The 17,116-nt window shown below is 57.1% G+C and overlaps 5 protein-coding genes across 5 annotated transcripts; 2 read left to right on the top strand and 3 right to left on the bottom strand.

The window, feature by feature from the left end:
* Positions 1-66: 66 nt before the first annotated feature.
* Positions 67-1,680, bottom strand: ACA1_261390 (BTB/POZ domain containing protein; the record flags this gene model as incomplete). The annotated part of the gene is made up of 7 exons (XM_004333684.1): positions 67-162; positions 315-448; positions 569-667; positions 784-844; positions 892-1,206; positions 1,328-1,462; positions 1,528-1,680. 7 exons carry the CDS (start codon positions 1,678-1,680, stop codon positions 67-69), a joined length of 993 nt encoding a protein of 330 aa, XP_004333732.1.
* An 876-nt stretch (positions 1,681-2,556) lies between these two features.
* Positions 2,557-3,381, top strand: ACA1_261380 (GATA zinc finger domain containing protein; the record flags this gene model as incomplete). Its single annotated transcript, XM_004333683.1, has 3 exons — positions 2,557-2,884; positions 2,976-3,009; positions 3,084-3,381. 3 exons carry the CDS (start codon positions 2,557-2,559, stop codon positions 3,379-3,381), a joined length of 660 nt encoding a protein of 219 aa, XP_004333731.1.
* Positions 3,382-3,637: 256 nt separating this feature from the next.
* Positions 3,638-12,157, bottom strand: ACA1_261370 (regulator of chromosome condensation (RCC1) repeat domain containing protein; the record flags this gene model as incomplete). Its single annotated transcript, XM_004333682.1, has 38 exons — positions 3,638-3,685; positions 3,820-3,969; positions 4,062-4,157; positions 4,279-4,346; positions 4,450-4,660; positions 4,767-4,961; positions 5,061-5,179; positions 5,292-5,370; positions 5,478-5,644; positions 5,757-5,823; positions 5,895-5,991; positions 6,076-6,166; positions 6,245-6,353; positions 6,459-6,661; positions 6,745-6,900; positions 6,997-7,158; positions 7,265-7,358; positions 7,436-7,488; positions 7,574-7,676; positions 7,813-7,906; positions 7,997-8,064; positions 8,164-8,328; positions 8,491-8,586; positions 8,677-8,784; positions 8,912-9,003; positions 9,061-9,173; positions 9,262-9,419; positions 9,536-9,604; positions 9,692-9,860; positions 10,075-10,216; positions 10,310-10,526; positions 10,639-10,766; positions 10,845-10,974; positions 11,059-11,134; positions 11,251-11,301; positions 11,396-11,573; positions 11,693-11,740; positions 11,836-12,157. 38 exons carry the CDS (start codon positions 12,155-12,157, stop codon positions 3,638-3,640), a joined length of 4,692 nt encoding a protein of 1,563 aa, XP_004333730.1.
* A 167-nt stretch (positions 12,158-12,324) lies between these two features.
* ACA1_261360 (2OGFe(II) oxygenase family oxidoreductase) lies at positions 12,325-14,068 on the top strand (the record flags this gene model as incomplete). Its single annotated transcript, XM_004333681.1, has 6 exons — positions 12,325-12,625; positions 12,918-13,093; positions 13,190-13,333; positions 13,476-13,535; positions 13,618-13,784; positions 13,861-14,068. The coding sequence occupies 6 exons, from the start codon at positions 12,325-12,327 to the stop codon at positions 14,066-14,068; spliced, it is 1,056 nt and encodes a 351-aa protein (XP_004333729.1).
* A 67-nt stretch (positions 14,069-14,135) lies between these two features.
* ACA1_261350 (BTB/POZ domain containing protein) lies at positions 14,136-15,368 on the bottom strand (the record flags this gene model as incomplete). Its single annotated transcript, XM_004333680.1, has 1 exon — positions 14,136-15,368. One exon carries the CDS (start codon positions 15,366-15,368, stop codon positions 14,136-14,138), a length of 1,233 nt encoding a protein of 410 aa, XP_004333728.1.
* Between the last annotated feature and the right edge of the window lie 1,748 nt (positions 15,369-17,116).

Here is a 17,116-nt window from a genome sequence, read left to right as displayed (position 1 = left end):
GAAGTAAAACCGTTGTTGTTTGAACTGTATGTACATCTTTTGTGTATTTGTGTGCCTACGCCCCACTCACACTTTCTTGCCATCAAGCGATATCTTGACCGTCACCTCCATCAGCAGCTCGGGCTCCTCGGCCAGCACCTTGAAATCCTTGCTCTTGACCACCTGCTCGTTCACAGATACGTTTAGTGTTGTGTGTTGTGTGTTGTGTGTTGTGTGTTGTGTGTTGTGTGTTGTGTGTTGTGTGTCCTTGCTATGTCTACGCCGTAGCAAGATCTGGTGTGAGGGAGGTAGAGAGAGAGGGAGAGAGGCCCTACCTCGTTGTGATGCTCGCAGATGTACTGGATGCAGAGGTCCTTGAGTTGTTGCGAGTTGTGGCGGTGGGCGGTCATGAGCAGCGTCGACACCTTGTTCACGCTGATGCTCTGCTTCAGCTTCACCCCGCACATGGCTGGGCGTGTGCATCCATCCACACCGTTTCGTGTTTCGTGAGCAAACACATCGATCGCGCATCACATGAAGCACATGAAGGGACAACACCAACCAAACATGATTGGATCGTTCCACATACCCTTCAAACGCGGTAGATTGTATTGTTCGCCGAGCATGAGCAGCTCGACGTAGGCGTCGGCCTCCAACTCAGAACGAATATCGTCCGTGTAAAGGTATTCTGCATGCTCTCACATCGATTAGCAAATGACAACCGCACGCGCGACCGCACACCACAAACGACACGACACACGGCACACGACACACGGCACACGAAAATGGTAGCGGGTGGCGCACCGATGAGCCGCAGGAAGACCTCGTGGCGAGCCTCGGGGATCGAGATCGTCTTCTGCTGGCCCTCCTCATCGGGCCGTAGAGCATGGCCTTGAACACGGGGCAGCGCACGGCGAGCATGGCCCGGTTGCAGTAGATGGGCTTGCCCTCGACCACGACCGTGAGGTCGCTCAGCTCCTTGTTGTTGAAGAGCGAGTGGACGTCGTCCATGATGGCGCCCTTGGGGATCGCGGGCCGGAAGGGACGCGCCACGACGTTGTAGTTGCGCAGGATGCACAGGTCGTGCTTCTCCTCGAGGTAGAACACCTTGCCGTGCGCCGCGGTCTTGTCCTGGGGCTCGAGCACCACCTCCATGTACATGTTGATGTCGTCGTCGCTGTGCACGCACGTCTCCGCAATGATGGCCATGTTTTCATCGTACAGCGTCTGCATGTGTGCGTGTGCGTGTGCGTGTGCGTGTGCGTGTGCGTGTGCGTGTGCGGTTGTGGCGTGTAAGAGAGCGGCACACATGGTGATGATCTGCAGAGAGGTGGGAAGGAGAGGGTACGAGCTGGTGGCCGGGCCGCTTGGACATCCAGGCGTTGCCCGCGGCACGAATGCTCAGCAGCTCCACGGGCTTGGCGTACTCGATTCGAAAGCACAACAGCTTGTTGGTGGAGGCAAATGACACCCATTGCTCGCGCTACAACAAATCATCATCCATTAGAAAAACGTAGTACAAATTTGTGCAGATGATGGAGGGGGCACCTTGAAGGCGTCGGCTTGGCTGTGAGAAGTAATCTTGCGGCTGGTGGCTGACCACGCCCCCGTGCCAATCGAATACGTACGATCCACCTGCCCATGCACGAGGCTGATCGAGAGCGGGCACACCACGTCTTCTGAGTTGGCTTCCTGTTGCATCTCCCCGTCTTTCTTTATCTATACTTTATATTCGATGATTATTTGTGTACTACTTCTGGCTCCTCTGTCTTTGTCTCAACAATTAATTGAAATCATTAATCTGATTTGTTCAGGAGCCAACTTACCACGCGGCCGTACAGAGGAAATTTCAGCAGGCCAGAGGCGAAGTGAAGGGGCATCGCAAGGCAGAGCGTTGGATGGTGCTGAGGGAGAACAGAGGAACTGGCATCGAGTGGCGCTTAGATAGAGCGCTCGAGGCGATTGATGGAGACGATGAAGAAGACAAAGGCGGTGCCAGGGGGTCCAGGTAGATAGAGATACCCCCAGTGATCTGGGCTCTTATCTAGGCCAGGGTCTGTGTGAGGTTAGAGGGCCGATGGGACTTCAGCCAGGCCCACCCCGCGTGCGCTCCAGAACCCTGTAGGTGGTGAGCTGAGATAGGTGTGCCCAGGCTCACTATCTCATGGCCTCTACTGTGACAAGGAGCTCTATCCTGGCCAGGTGGTGACAACGATGAAGGCGACCAGCCAGACCAGACCAGTACTCTACCACACTACAATCGACACACCCGCACATACACACGAGCAGTCTAGGCTACCAAGAAGAAGCATCCTGCTTGAGCCTTTATAGTCCCTTTGAGCCTTTCTCCTTTTCCTCATGGATGACGCCCAAGGCGTGACCCAGACCGATCCTACTCCAACTCACGATGGGTCCTCCACGCCTCACCAAGAAGGTGATCATCACCGCCCCAACAACGGCGACTATGTGGAGCTCGAGAGGCGCCTCGTCCTCAGGAATGTGCGCACTGCCTTGCAACTGCCCCCTCAACCACCGCCCTCTCTGATGATGGTGTCTTGTTGTATGCGGCAGTTGGCGATGACTGCGGACAAGCTGGCGCGCATGAGCATGGCAGCAAGCATCGGGCCGGGACTGAGCGAGGCCGACTACGGGCTCTTCTCCAGGAGTCTGGAGGACATGAGCGGCTGCATTCACCAGCTCTGCAGGGCCTACCAGTTGCAGGAGCCCGCACTGGTCCCTGGTGGGGCCTTCCCCGACCAAACATCTGAGACGAGCGAGGCGGCAACCGCGCCTGCCGCTGCAACAGGTGAGGACAGTGAAGCCGGGAGGGGCTTCAAGAAGCACAGGCCGTCCAACCGCGTGAGGCCAGACAAGGCCTGCCTCGAGTGCGGCAGGAGAGACACAGGTGCGCTTCAGCCTCTCGTGGTCGCACACGGAAGCGATCGTGCTCACCCATCAACTCCTTTCTTTCTTTCTTTCTTTCTTTCGTTCATCAGCCCAATGGAGACGTGGCCCGCTGGGTGTGTCGACGTACGTTGACCCTAACCCGAACCCCAGAGTTTCTGCGATGCCACAGCGGTCTTACGCGGTGCGTGTGTGCGCAGTTTGTGCAATGCGTGCGGCATCAGGCACGCCAGGGTGATGAAGAAGGTGATGAGGCAGCAGGTGCTCAGGCTTGGATTGTCGCCCGGCTGCACTCCTCCTCTCCCTGATGAGGCCGAAGACGGCCAGCACGCCGCCTCGCCTGTACAACAAGGTCACTACCACCACCAGAACCAAAGAGATGAGTGGCCTGGACTCAACAGCGACGACGACGAAAGAGAGTCCACCGCCATCGACCACCTTCCTCACGCCGCCCACCAGCAGGCCGCGAGGTCCTCGGTCTACGACCTCCTCAACTAAGAGTCGATGACAGCAGCAGTCACTACTTTCAATTTTTGCCTCCAGCCACAACAAGGCTCCATTCATTTTGTCTTTCATCAACACACATGTACCACTCACAGCAATAGAGAGTTTCAATCTACCAACACCTGTCACTTTTTGTTGTTCTGTTCTGCTTGAGTTGAGTGGAGGCAAGACAGCGAGGGAAAGATGACGCATACCCCCGAAATGATGATGTTTTACAGGTCTTGATGAATTATACGCGAAACGAAACCCATCATTCAACCCAGGGCCTGATGGACGTGGCAGCTCCCGCGTGCGCGTTCTGCTCGGCGGCGAGAGTGTTGAACACGCACAGCGGACAAGCGACTCGCATCGTTTCTGCCGAGAACGTTCGTGATTAGTTCCGCCATGACACACACACGCACCACGCACACGCATGTGAGAGGGAGGAGTTACGAGGTGGTATTCGGCGAGGAGGAATTGGGCGGTGATGGAGAGATCGACGGGCAGAGATGCGATGAGGGTCTTGAACTTGGGGAGGATCGTTTCGAAGAACACCTGGCGCGTCCATATGTGGTTCTTGTCGCACGAAAACACCAGCAGCTCCTGCACACGACACACGGCACACACACACGTTTTCAGCAATGGTTGGGACACCTGGATGTGATAAAACCTAGGAGGCGGAGGAAGGGCCTGACCTGGTCGTCCACGTTCCGGCCGGCCGGGAGCGCGGGGAGCGATGTCGAGGGAATTGTGATCTTGGATCGTTTGTCCCAGTTGGTCGTGATGGTGGCCTGTGCGTGGACGAGTGTTGGTGGTGCGCGTGCGCGTGCGTGTGTCAATGCAGTGTACTGCACGGGCCACCATCACCACCAACTGGGACAAACGATCCGACGAAGGGAAGGAGCCACGAACCGTGATCTGTTGCCACAGCGACTCCTCCGAGAGCTGCTGGTCACCCGCTCCCGCTTGGCTTGTCGACCCTGCCCATCCAACGGCCATCAAAAATAAACAAATAAGATAAGATAAGATAAAATAAGATAAACAAATAAGTTCTTAATAAATAATAAATAAATGAAATTGTACCGCGAAGTTCTTGGAGGCGAGTGATGCGGAGGCGGGTGATGGTCTCGTAGAAGGTGCGCTGGAAGGGCAGACCGGCAAATGGAAGCTCGGCTCCGGTGTGTGCCTCCTGCATGATCCAGGCGAGGGCCTTCCCCGCCACGCCCAGGTTCGCCAGCAGGAAGCCCTCCAGCGGCCCCACCTCCAGCCCGCGCTCGTGCCAATACCACAGCACCTGTCGACCGCAGCGTATGAGTGCACCGCACACGCATGACACCACACACACACACACACACACACACACACACACACACACATCCAACACACACAATGACACATACCTGCATCAGCAGTTTGGACTTTCTGGTTTCGCTCTTCTGGGCGAAGATGGCCTTGAGGACACCGAACACGGAGTCCATCTCGTGGCCGCGCGCCTCCTCGAAGGTGAAGTGCGCCCGGTGGTGCTCGGCCTGGGCGCGAATTGCCCGCAGCTCGCAGTCGATCGACTCCGACCAACTGTTCAGCATCTCATAGACCTACAGGCGCGCAGGGGTCGTGGTAAGTTCGCCCTCATATCATCATCATCATCGCGACTAAAGGCGTGTCTGGTCGACCACGTGTGGGCGCCAACGTACAACGGCGGCGGCGACCCAGTTCTGGTAGTGAGCGCACTTGGTCAAAATGGTCGACGAGTTGAACTGCTCCCAGTGCGAGCGCAGCGTGTTCTCCAGCACATTCTGGCCGTAGGTCAGTCCTGTGTGGTCGGGCGACCGAACATTGAGAATCACCACTCCTTCGTGCAAACGTGCGAGGCGTGGGGGGGGGAGGAGGAGTACGATTGGAATGCAGAGAATCGCCGTAGGGACTCACGCTCCTGCGACGGCTCTCCTCCGATTTGGCCACCTGCACGATCTCTGCTCGATCGCCCTGGTCCCCAAGGCCCAACTGCGCACACGCACCACCGCACACACGCACGACACGACACAATACGACGCACGACGCAAGTTAGTGTGTGTGGCGAGATCGGAGTGCGGGCAGGCCGAGAGGAGTACCTGGCCGAAGGCGCCGGAGCCCCAGGAATAGAGAAGGCCGTTTTCGGTGACGACGAGGGTGAACTCCTCGCCCGCCGCCGCGTGCTTCACCACGGGCTTGCTCTTGGCGTCCTGGCCATCGGGGATGGCCGACACCAGCAACGGAGCCTCGGTCGTTCCACTCGCCGCTGCCGCTGCCACGCAAAAGAGAGATATTATTATTATCATTATAATAAATATAATAATTAATTTCTAATTATCATTATCAGTTTTATTATTCGTGTTGGGCGGGGGTTGTACTGCTGAGTCCGCTGCCTCGGAGCAGGAGTGGTGGCTGAAGCGACCCTGTGCTGCTCCACACGTAGACCTGCGCGGCGCCAGACCGAGTGCGAGGGTGAGGAGGAAGATGAGGTGATCATGCGAGTCGCGCGGGTGTACCTCGCCGTCCATGGTGGTGGCCACAGAGTGCGCGTGTCCGCACGAGACCAGAGAAATTCGCTTGCCCATCAGGCCCTTGACGATTGAGGGCGTGACTCTGATATGTTACCAACATATAAGTATAAGTATTAATACAAAGATAGTATAATATCACAAAGTACGATGAAGAGAGAGTGTGAACCGTTTGAGGATGGCTGCTTTCCGCTCCTGTCGCATGGCACCATCTGAGTCTGTTCCCTGTACACCGCCCCATGTATACACGTTGTCCAAATCTGGTGTGTGCCGTGCGGGTGAGAATGGTGCAAGCGGCAAAACGGCACAGTGATTAGCCGGCGTGATAGAGAGTCCACCTGTGATCGCGATCGTGTGGAACGAGCCGCAGGCGATGAACCGGATCCGCTTGCCGTTCAAGCCCTCCACCATCTTCGGCGCCAGCCGGTCGTTCTGCAAATTGTCGGCCTGTGGTTCGTCACAGGGCAGGAAATATAAGATCTTAGTTGACCGAAAGCGGCCGCGGGAGCGGCGAGGGAATGAATGAATGAACGGTATGTGTGGCACGCGTACGTGGCCGAGCTGGCCGGACATGGCGCTGCCGCAGGTGTAGACCTCGCCCGCTTCGGTGAGCAGGGCCGTGTGGCAGTAGCCGCACGCGGCCTGGACGATGCTGGGCATGGCCTGCAGCTTGGTGGGCACGAGGAGATCCTTCCGCATGCCCGTGCCCAGCTGCCCCACCTCCCCGCCACCAAAGACCATCACTTCGCCAGACTCTGCGGAATGTACGGTGCGTCAGAACGCCGCTGCCTCAAATTCCACAAACGTTGCGGGAAGGGGAGCAAGGGGGTGAATGTACTGAGGACGACGATGGTGTGGGCGTAGCCCGCAGCGAGCTGGGTGACATGCATCTTGCGCAGCGTTTTGATGGGGACGGGAAGCCAGTGCAGGGTGCGGTCGCCCAGGCCCAGCTGACCAATGCGCCCATTACCCCACCCGTACACGCTGCCACTCTCTGCAATAAGGAAATGTTAGATAAACACTCGGTACGACACACACGGCACATAACGACACACACGCCGCACGACACGACACACACAGAGAGTCGTACCGGTCCTGGCAAGCGTGTGCTCACCGCCACACACGACCTCCTTCACGCACTTGGACTTGAAGAAGATCACTTGCTTGGGGTGCAGCTGCGGCACGCCGCTCTTGTCGCCGTGCCCGAGCTCGCCCGAGCCGTTCCGCCCCCAGGTGTACACATGCCCATTTTCTGCGTTGTCAGCACACAGCCCCCCCCCAACGTGAGTCACAAATTGTACGGCTTTGGTGCATGTGCGTGTGTGGTGGTGCGTGTGGCGGTGGACATGTGCGTGTACCGGTCAAAGCTGCGCAGTGGTTCCACCCGCAAGATACGTTGACCACTTGCCGCATGCTCACCAGCCCTCCGAACGGGACATTCAACTTCCCACCCTGTTCCGGCGCGCACGAAAATTAGCGCCCTCTGGCCAGTAGTCAGTCATGAAAACAGAAGTAATGCTACTGCCTACCGAAGAGACGCCGTCGTCTTGTTCAGACTCCGGTCCCAAATTGCGCTTCTCGACTGTGCGTGTGTCGTGCGTGTCGTGCGTGTGTGGTAAGCTGTAGAAGAACGACGGCAACCGTGCTTGAAAAGAGACGCGGGTTACCTTTAGGCGGGAGGTGGGCTTCGTTGCGCTTCCTTCGGTGGTTGAGCATCAACAGCGTCGTCAAAAATAGTTCGATAAAGTCTTCCGGTCCCTTGGCCCATTCCTTGTTCCCCCCCCCACGTAGGCCGCGAGAGTTAGAGAACAAGACGTGATCGGTGGTGGTGGTGGTGGTGGTGGTGGTGGTGGTGGTGGTGGTGGTGGTGGTGGTGGTGGGTGTGACGAAGGTGCGATGAAGGGACGGGAAGCACTTCGGCATTGGGGTTGTGTGCGTCAGTCAGTTCGAGGGACCCGGCCATGGTGAACTTGCCCCAGGAGGTCTGGTCATGGTCAGACCTGCAGGTGTGTTGGAATGAATTTGAAACGTGAGCGAATCAGCAATCGAACACGAATTGGAATCTGAAGAACGAGAGGCGGAGCCGCTACCTCGCAACGGCCGAATAGATCTTCGGCGCGACGTCGCCGAGAGGATCGAAAATGCGGGCCACTTCCAGCTGGTCGCGCCATAGCACAAATGGGGGTGAGCTTGACAGAGGTGTGTGTGTCGCGCGCGTGTGTGTGTTACTGTGGCGAGTCCGAGTTGGATGCGGTACCAACATGTTTTCGTCGAGGAGCGGCAGGATGGGTTCGATCCGCCGAAAGTAGAAGGGGATGTTGCTGACGTCGTCCAAGATGAGCTTCATCTGCAGCTTGGGTGGCAGGCACCGCACCAGGATGCCGCCCTCGCACGCCTTCAAATCGCCCGACATTCCGCCCTCCTGGATTGTCCATGCACATTACACGGGCGCTGTTGGCGGGAAATAATAATCCATAACATAATACTCTATATAAATAAATAAATATAATATGAATAACATGAAACAATAATAATAATAGCACATAAAATAAACAAACAATATTTCATCGAGGGGTTGCAGTACCCTGACCAAGGGAATGAGCTTGGGCTCGATGTGAAGGCTGCCGGTGCTGGCCAGCAGCCTTAGGGCGTAGGCACCCATCCGTCGCGCTCTGGCCACCTTTGGCACATAACCAAGAGGCCGCGGGTGAGACACACGACACGCAACGGCACGCGCCGCACGACACGCACGCAAGGAGTAGTGGCGCACTATGAAGAAGTCCTGCATCAGTCCGTGAGAGTGAAGCAGCTCCAGGGCGGTCTTGGGGTCGTAATCCTCGTTCTCGCGGAGGAACAAGCGAAAGTCCGATTCCAGTGCCTGCAACAGCGTAACACACAATATATAGAAATATATATAAATAATAATGTGAACTATATCTAGGGTTTTTGCGGACACACATGTCGTGCGTCGAGGTCGTGTGTTGCGTGTCGTGCCGCGTCGGTACCTGATTGCTGTGCTGTGGTGCTTCCAAGAAACACTGGAGATAGCTCTGGAGAAGTGTGCTGGAGAGGCTCTTCTTGTCACCAGCCGAGAGAGCTGTAACACAAAGTTAAGATGAGACACAAAGTGGGGGGGAAGAGGTTCGGAAGGTACCCTGGGGCGAGTCGAGCTGATCGCGGAGGTGCGTCAGCACAATGTCCATTCGGTTGATGCCGCCGAACTTTTGAATTAGCTTCTGCATCTCCACGTTGGAGAGCTGATAAAGCCTGTCGCGAAGAAGAGGAGGAGGAAGAAGAAGAATCAGACAACGCTTTGCTTGGGGGAGGGCTAGAGCTGGGCAGTGGTGGCGAGTACTCGAATGCGCGCTGGTACTTGCCGAGCTCGAAGTATTTGTCGGCTGCGGTCTCGTACAGCGTGAGCATGTCGAGGGCCATGGTCTTGCCAAAGGATTCAGCTTCGCTCTTCTCCAGGCCCTTGCCGATCAGCGAATAAAATATGTTCTCCGGTGTTTGCTGTTTGCGGAGTGTGCGACACAACGACACAACGACACAACGACACGACACAACACACGCAAACGTTAACGGCCTCTCCATCTCATTACACAAAGTAGCATCGCAGTGAGTCGTACCTCAGCCACGCATTGATAGACGGCGTCCGACGTCCACATGTAGAACCCCTCGAGCGCTGTCGATGGATTCTATTGCGGAGGCAGTACAGTACAGTACCGTCGTGAGCGTACTGCTGCTAAGCAGGGCCGTAGCTAAGGGAGAGTGTGGGGGTGTACCTGCGGTGAACGCCTGAGCAGGGTGGCCGAGTTGTTGGTCCGAAACACGCCCAGAATGTTCTGCCCCGGCCCGAGGTTGAACTCCTGCATCACGCTGTCCTTGTGGTGCTTGTAGAACCCTGTGGATTCCCAGAAGTGAGTTGCGCAAACGCTCGCATTGCCCGACCGTCTGCGCCTGGCGCGATTCGATGGCGAAGTGGTCAGGAGGAGCATACAGTGCGGCTCTGGCGATGTGGCCGCGTTCCAGTTCGACACGACGGACACAGAGCTCGCGTCCTCGCCAACTGTAGGCGGGGGGAGGAGCGGAGGAGTCAGGCGGGTGGAGTGGTGGTGGTGGTGGGTGACGATGACGATGCACATGTGCGGCAGCGGGTTGGGCGAACGTGCCTTTGCTGACCACGAATGTGAGGCGCTCGGTGAGCAGTATCTGCGTGGGCGGCGAAGGCAATTGGTACACGAAGAGCGCGAACTTGCCCAGGTCCGGCCCGAACACCTCGTACGTGTGCGTGAGCGGGTGATACGCGCCTGCGCAGCCAATCCGGATCAGTTCGACTGAATGTTTTAACGCGCACGACACGACCAACGGCACGACCAACGACAAAGAAAACGCGAACGAACCGACGAGGCAACCCTGCCAGGTCTTCTGCACGCCCAGTGAGACGTTGTCTTGGTAGGGGAACTGCTGGAGCGGAACGGGGATGAACTGTGTGCTGAGGGGCTCGTTGGCCTTGCTCTTCGGCGTGGAGATGATGGATTCGTAGCGGCCCTCGCCCGGCGTGCGATACTCGAGGAGCAGCTTTAAGCATACGCCCTTACGCGTTTGGATCAACAGATACTGTGTGTGTGTGTGTGTGTGTGTGTGTGGCGTGTGTGTGTGGCGTGTGTGGCGTGTGTGGCGTGTCGTTACACAACTGCATGTGTTTTACGACAATGAGATTGTAGAATACCTTGTAGGAGTCGGTGACAACGATGTCGAGGCTGTCGATCACAGCGTTGGGGAGGGAGAGGGTGTAAACCTCCTTCTGTTGGATAAAGTCGACAAAGTGGACCTTGCCGGCAGCAGTCGCAATCAAACCTGCGCACAGAGAGCGGGAGAAGGGTCGTCGACCCAAGTCAACAAAAAAGCCAAAAACGTCGAGCAATGCCAGCATACCGTAGTCTCGGCCTTCGGACGTATTCCACCACAGGCACTGCGATACGCCGGGCGGCTTCAGCTTGGTACAGCAGGTGATCAAGGTCACGTCGTCCAGGGCGCCGAGCGCCGTCGTCGGTGGCGCGTAGGCCTAGGTAGACACACAAAAGCGAGAAATCGTGAGGGCTGCGCGCGTAGTGGAGTGGCGGAGTGGTGGCGTCGGTCACGGCCGCACCTTGTCGGTCTTCATCTTGGGCGAGGCCAGGTTGCCTTGCGCATAGTTCATCAGCGAGGGAAAATAATTCAGCGACCTGATGAACATGACCGACAGTCGGCCGAGAGAAGGAGAGAGAGACGAGTCAGACTTGCCACTAGCACCTGCGACAAGAATGCAGGTTGGTCGGTTGGTTGGTCGAACGGCGGGTACCAAGTGCTTGTGGGCTTCCCGTCATCTTTCTTGCCGCCTCCGCTCATCTTTCTACAATGCGCACGAGCGCGGTTGTTTTCGAGCGACGTCTGATCAGAGATTGCCAAACACAAAAGAGAGAAGAATGGACGGAAAAAGAACGAACCTGGCGGCGGACTGCTTGTCGGCCTCTTTCTCTCGTTGCAGCGAGGCCGGGTTGGCTTCGGCACGCCTTCGCATGAGGAAGTAGACGGGGATAAGCACCACGGTCGAGTCGCCGGTCACGCAGCACAGCAGCTGGGCCGTGGGTTGAAGTCCATCGCCACCACCCGCTTCATTGGACCCTGTATCGCCGCCATGTTGTTAGCTGCTTCACCAGTCCAAAACAACAAGAGCGAAAGCGAAGAGAGAAGAACGAAGAAAGAGGTCGGTGGTGAGCGTACCTCAGGCCAGAGCAACTGACGCACGATGGGCACTCCGCCTTCGTCCACATACCGAAAGACCAGGAAATCTATGTCAAACGAAATGAATAAATAAATAAAAGATGTAAATAAGTATTAGCAGCAGAATAAAATAAGTAAATAATAAAAATGGGAGGAAGGACACCGTTGGAGCAGGCGAGGGCCATGAGCGAGTAGTTCTTGACGCCTGCTGCGGCCACCAATCGAATCGTGACCGGAGGGGAGGTCGAAAGGCCCACCCAATCGCTCTCCAGCGAAGTCGAGAGGCTCATCGAGGGAGAGGAGGAGACGGAGGAAGTGGAGGAGTGAAGAGACGAATTGCTCGTGCTAAGGCTGGGTTGGTGCCCGCCTCCTCGTACAGAAAGGAGCCGCTTGATTTTGAAGAGCGGGTAGCCCTGCACCCCCGGCAGGCTACCCATCGACGACAGCGAACCGCCCAGCGCCGCGCCCGCAGCCAATCTCGACATCGTCGGCCCCTCAATTCGAACTGTTGCGATCTTTCTGTTGCATTTTCTCAGGCGCCGAATTGATTGGAATGTACGATTTGGGAAACATTTCGAAAATCAAAAAAATTACAAAACACAAAAGTAGCGCATCCACCAACAGAGCGGACTCTATCTCACCACCTTTGAACATGACGGACGCGACTGAGCAAGCAGCTGCAGTTCTTTTGCACGACGCACTACCACAGCACGCGCTTCCCGTGATCGATATCAGCCCATTCATCACAAATCCTGAAGCAGATGGAGAGGCGGCGAAGAAGAAGGTGGCCCGCGCGGTGCACGACGCGTGCGTGGAGGCGGGCTTCTTCTTGATCAGCAACTATCAGGGCGTGCTGCCCCAGGACAAGGTCGATGGTCTGTTACAGCTCATGCGCCGCTTCTTCTCCCTCTCCCCCGCCTACAAGCGCCAGCTCAAGGGCACCTACGGCCGAGGTACCCCCTCCCTTCCCCTTCATCACGCCCTAGTCGTACCAGCGAGTGCCGGCGGCGGCACCAGTGCCACAGAACGCAGGGCTTTGGCCTCATTGCCTCGTTGCGCTGCTCGCACGCTTCTTCGTTCATGTGGTGAACGTGATCGCGGTCTTCTTGCTTGTGTTCTGTGAGATCGTGCCATGCGCTCGTGCGTGTCGCAGAGAGCGCGCGGTGCTTGCGGTCATGTGGTGTAGGTGTAAAAACAAACACCAGGTGCAGCTTGTTGCTGACTGTCACCCAACCCGTACACCAGGTTATTTTGCGTACGGCGAGGAGAACCTGAGCACGATCTACCCCGAGCACAACGTCAACTTCGAAGACAAGGACCTGGGCGACTACAAGGAGGGCCTCGATATCGGTCCCGAAGTGCCGACAACTGACCCGCACTACGGCGAACTCTTCCACACGCCCAACCAGTGGCCCGACCCCGTACCGTTCCCACTCGCCACCCGTGCCACTAGTCACCCCACGTTAACAACAACAAGGCCTCTGCGCAATCGTGTGAGCTTACATTGTAAATTGCAGGCCTCGGTGGGAGAAGAGTGGAAGGCGCAGGTGCTCGAGTACTTTGAGCTGGCGTCTCGGTTGGGTCACGTACTGAACAGGATCTTCGCCCTCAGCCTGGGCTTGCCCGAGAACTGGTTCGAGGACAGGATCTGCCCGCCTCTGGTTCGTCGCCGTCTCAGATCCTCGCCCTTTTCTTGCAGCGTTGTGCACGCCGCTCACCATATGACCCAACACGTTACCTTCAACGCCCTACGTTCAGCCCACTCTAAGGCTCCTCCACTATCCACCGTCGCCGGTGGAACAGACAAGGATGGGATGCGGCGCCCATTCCGACTACGGCTGCTGTGCTATTCTTGCTCAAGATGTACGCTAGGGAAGAAGACGCATCTTTGGATCTATTTCGCTCACATGACACACACGCCACACACGCCTGTGTCCAATCTCAGGACGCGGGCGGTCTTGAGCTTTACGACAGGAAGGGCCAGTGGGTGGCCGTGAAGCCCGTACCCCAGACGTTGGTCATCAATATTGGCGACATGATGCAGCGGTGGACGAACGATCGTTACAAGTCGACCCTCCACCGGGTCATCAACCCTTCCACAGGCAAGCACAGGTACCACTGCGCTCTTCTCCTTTTCATGTGGACTCCTTGATCACACACGACACACACACGACACACATACACACAGGTTTTCGAGTCCGTTCTTCTTTGAGCCGGGCGTGGATTGCATGGTCGAGTGCGTGCCGACATGCCTGGCCGAGGGCGAGTCGCCTCGCTATCCGCCCACCCGGTTCGGCGACCACCTGCTCAACATGTACAACTCCACCTTCTACGTTAACCCCACCGACCAGTCGGGCCACGACGGCGATCCGGGCGCCTCCACCGTTCTCCCCTGAAAGCCGTGTCATTGCTGGCTCCCCCAACATGCAGACGTTCAAGCCCCTTCGCGTTCGAACTCAGGTTTTACTCTCCTATTTCCCGCAACGCGGCCGCCGGCACGCGAACCAAGATCGTCAGGCGTGCAAAGATCGTCGAGTCCACCTTGATGGTCTGGGCCACGCGGCCAGGAACGGCGCCACTCCCGCTCCAGGTCACTTGCTTGATGCAGCGTCGGTTGAGGAAGACGGTCAGGGAGACGCCCTTGCGCGAGACCTGGCTCGATATGGCAACGTTCTTCCTCGGCTCGATGATGAAGAGGACCTTGTAATTGGTTTTCGCGGTGTCGTCCGGAGACACCGAGATGCGCCACGTCACCTTGCCGTGCGCGACTCGATCGTCGAACTCGACGGTCGGGGTCGAGTGAAGGTCCGGGACGACGAAGCGATGGCTGCGAGCTGCTCGCCGGTAGGTCTTCATGAGATCCTCCGTCGAGAAGAGGCCGCTGGGCTCCACCACCTCCCTGATCTCTTGAGTGGTCATCAGGCGCGTCTCGATGAGGTTGATCAGGCTGGCCACCTGCTCGAATGCCACCGATTCACTCTCTACTTGGGCGCCCGTCTGCTCCTCGTCGGGAAACGGGAGGTGGTGCTGGTAGCGCCTCTCGATGGCGCCATACAAGTCCACCTCCTCGATCCCCTCGAGGTCTGCCGCCAGAAGCTCTTCCGCTGCGGCCAGCGACAGGCCGAGCCACTGCTGCTCGATATCGGGATCGTCGCCGCCCAACTGGCTGAAGGCGTTGGTGCTGATGGCCTTCAGGCAGACGCCTTTCGCCAACTTGGGCGCGATGTCCAGGGCCAGGTCGAACGTCGCCAGGACCCGAGAGGTGTCGGTGCTGTACTCCTTTCTCAGTTCCTTGGTCACAATCGCGCAGCAGTCCTGGAGCAGATAGCGATCAGCCGCAGCATAGAGGTGCATCAGGTCACGTTCGTGCTGGGATGGAGTGTCCGCATCGTCATCGTCGGGGACCAGCTCAGGGTGTAGAGCGTTGGTGTAGCACCAGTACAGCAGGTGGCGCATTGTGTGCGGCTCCAGGTCTGGCACCGACACGCTGTGCCAGAAGATTGGAGGAAGAGAAGGGGAGGCTGACGTTGAGCAGGACACGGAGGAGGTGGGGGGCAGGCCTTCACGGAAACTGCCGTTGAGTAGAGCCTCAAACACGGGCGAACGTGCAATGAGGATCACTTTTGAGGCATAGACAGGCGTGGCTTCCTCGCCTACCAGAAACTCGACATCAGCGCATGCCCGGTTGTCCACCATCCTCGCCAGGTGCAGCCCTCCTCCACCTTCTGACCGTTTCCGATTGCCCTGGGGCCAGGGTTTGCTTCCACTTACCAAAACCGCTGCTTCTGGTTGCATGCTCAGCTGCCGGTGGTTCTCTGGTCGTTTCAGTGTTTGATGATTTCACAGCTGCTCAGGCAGGCGGTGCCTGATGTTGATGCAACTGCGACTGGTCAGCCCTCTCTTCTCCCTCTCTCCTTGCGGGAGACAAACCCCAAAAACAGAGAAGAGACATGCCCCTCTCTATTTAGGGGTTTGTTTCCCAAAGGAATGCAAATAGAAAAGTAAAGGAAGTTCTTTTAATTTTCTTCCTAATTGGGACAATATTTCAGCCACCCACAGGCCCACAAGCCTACAGCATTTTTCCCAAAGTTCAGAGGACCTGGCTGGTGCTTGGTGTGAAGTGGCCGAATTGTGATGTGACACATCAAGGCTTTGTATTTGTGAACATGACCAGTGGCAGTACCAACACACCCAATGACCTGTTGTTGGGCAGCAAGAGGCCACTGTGTCAATCCTTGTGTTTTCAAGTGATGGTACATGGGCTCTATGAAGGCAAGGGAACACATTTGCCACAGGACAACCACATGGTGATCTGAACAAGGATGCATTTTCACCTCACCACTGCACCATCTAACCATGACAACCTGGCATCCAATTGGCACTGGTTTCCCTTTCTATCCATGTCTGCCCACTGGTGTATGCCAATGATGAGCTCACCACTGCATCATGACCACCATCACACACATTGTGTTCACATGGTGGCATGTTCAGAGGAACAAGCACAAGACAGCACTTGCTTGGATTGCACCACACCAACTTTCGTGTCATGTGGCAGGCTGCCATTGCAGTTTCAAGGGCAAGCTCCATGCACACTTCTTGTCGGTCGCCCGTGCCCTCCACGCCAGCGATCTGAAGCTCGCTCTCACTATTGTGTTCAAGCACATGCAAGGGTCTCTTAAGCGGTACAGAGCACACAAGCACCTGTTTCTCTTCTGCTTCTTCTCTGCCCTGGCGGCATTGAGTCTCACTGGTCCTGTCCAGGTATCTGTACAGGCTCCAGACCTCATCAAACTAGCACCAGACCTGGCGACCTGGCGTCCCCCACACTGCACACGACACCACGCACCACCGCACACCATGGTCACTCAGATTCGATCGATATCTGGTTGTTGGCCAGATGATATCTTGCGCTGTTGCCGATGTGTACGGAGTGGAGCTCGGTAGCATGGCGCTCATGGATCGCCAACAAGAGGGCATAGCCGCATAGTCGACCGTGGCAGGTGGCTCAGGCGAGCCGCACCCCGCCAACCGCCCGGCGGCCCAGGAGGGGCTCCACAACCAGCAGCTTGCAATCAACGCAGAGGCCGCGCGAGGAGACGGCTTCGCACAATCACATGTGTTTCTCCTGGGATACAACCAGACAACCAAGGAGAGAAGAAAGTGGGCCGTGACGTCCATGAGGTGCTGCCGCAGTGCAGCATCTTGCAGTACGAACCAGCGCACCTCCTGCCGGGCCTCCTTCGCTCCTTCGGAGTTATACTCGCCGCTGCCTGGTGGTTGCCGGCCAGTATGGCCGCTCTCTAGGAACAGATGAGCAAGGGCGGACTGGCAGGGGTGGGCAACGCGCCGTTCGACGAGGTGGCGCTCATCCAGCATTTCGAGCCCTTCTTCCGGCGCAAGGCGGGTGTGCCGGCAGGCTGGGCTCTGGTGCTGTTGGAGCCTCT

Source organism: Acanthamoeba castellanii, assembly GCF_000313135.1.
Source record: "Acanthamoeba castellanii str. Neff unplaced genomic scaffold scf7180000084769, whole genome shotgun sequence".
Classification (NCBI taxonomy): Eukaryota; Discosea; order Longamoebia; family Acanthamoebidae; genus Acanthamoeba; species Acanthamoeba castellanii.
The sequence above is the reverse complement of the archived record's forward strand: the minus strand, read 5'-3'. Positions and strand labels throughout refer to the sequence as shown.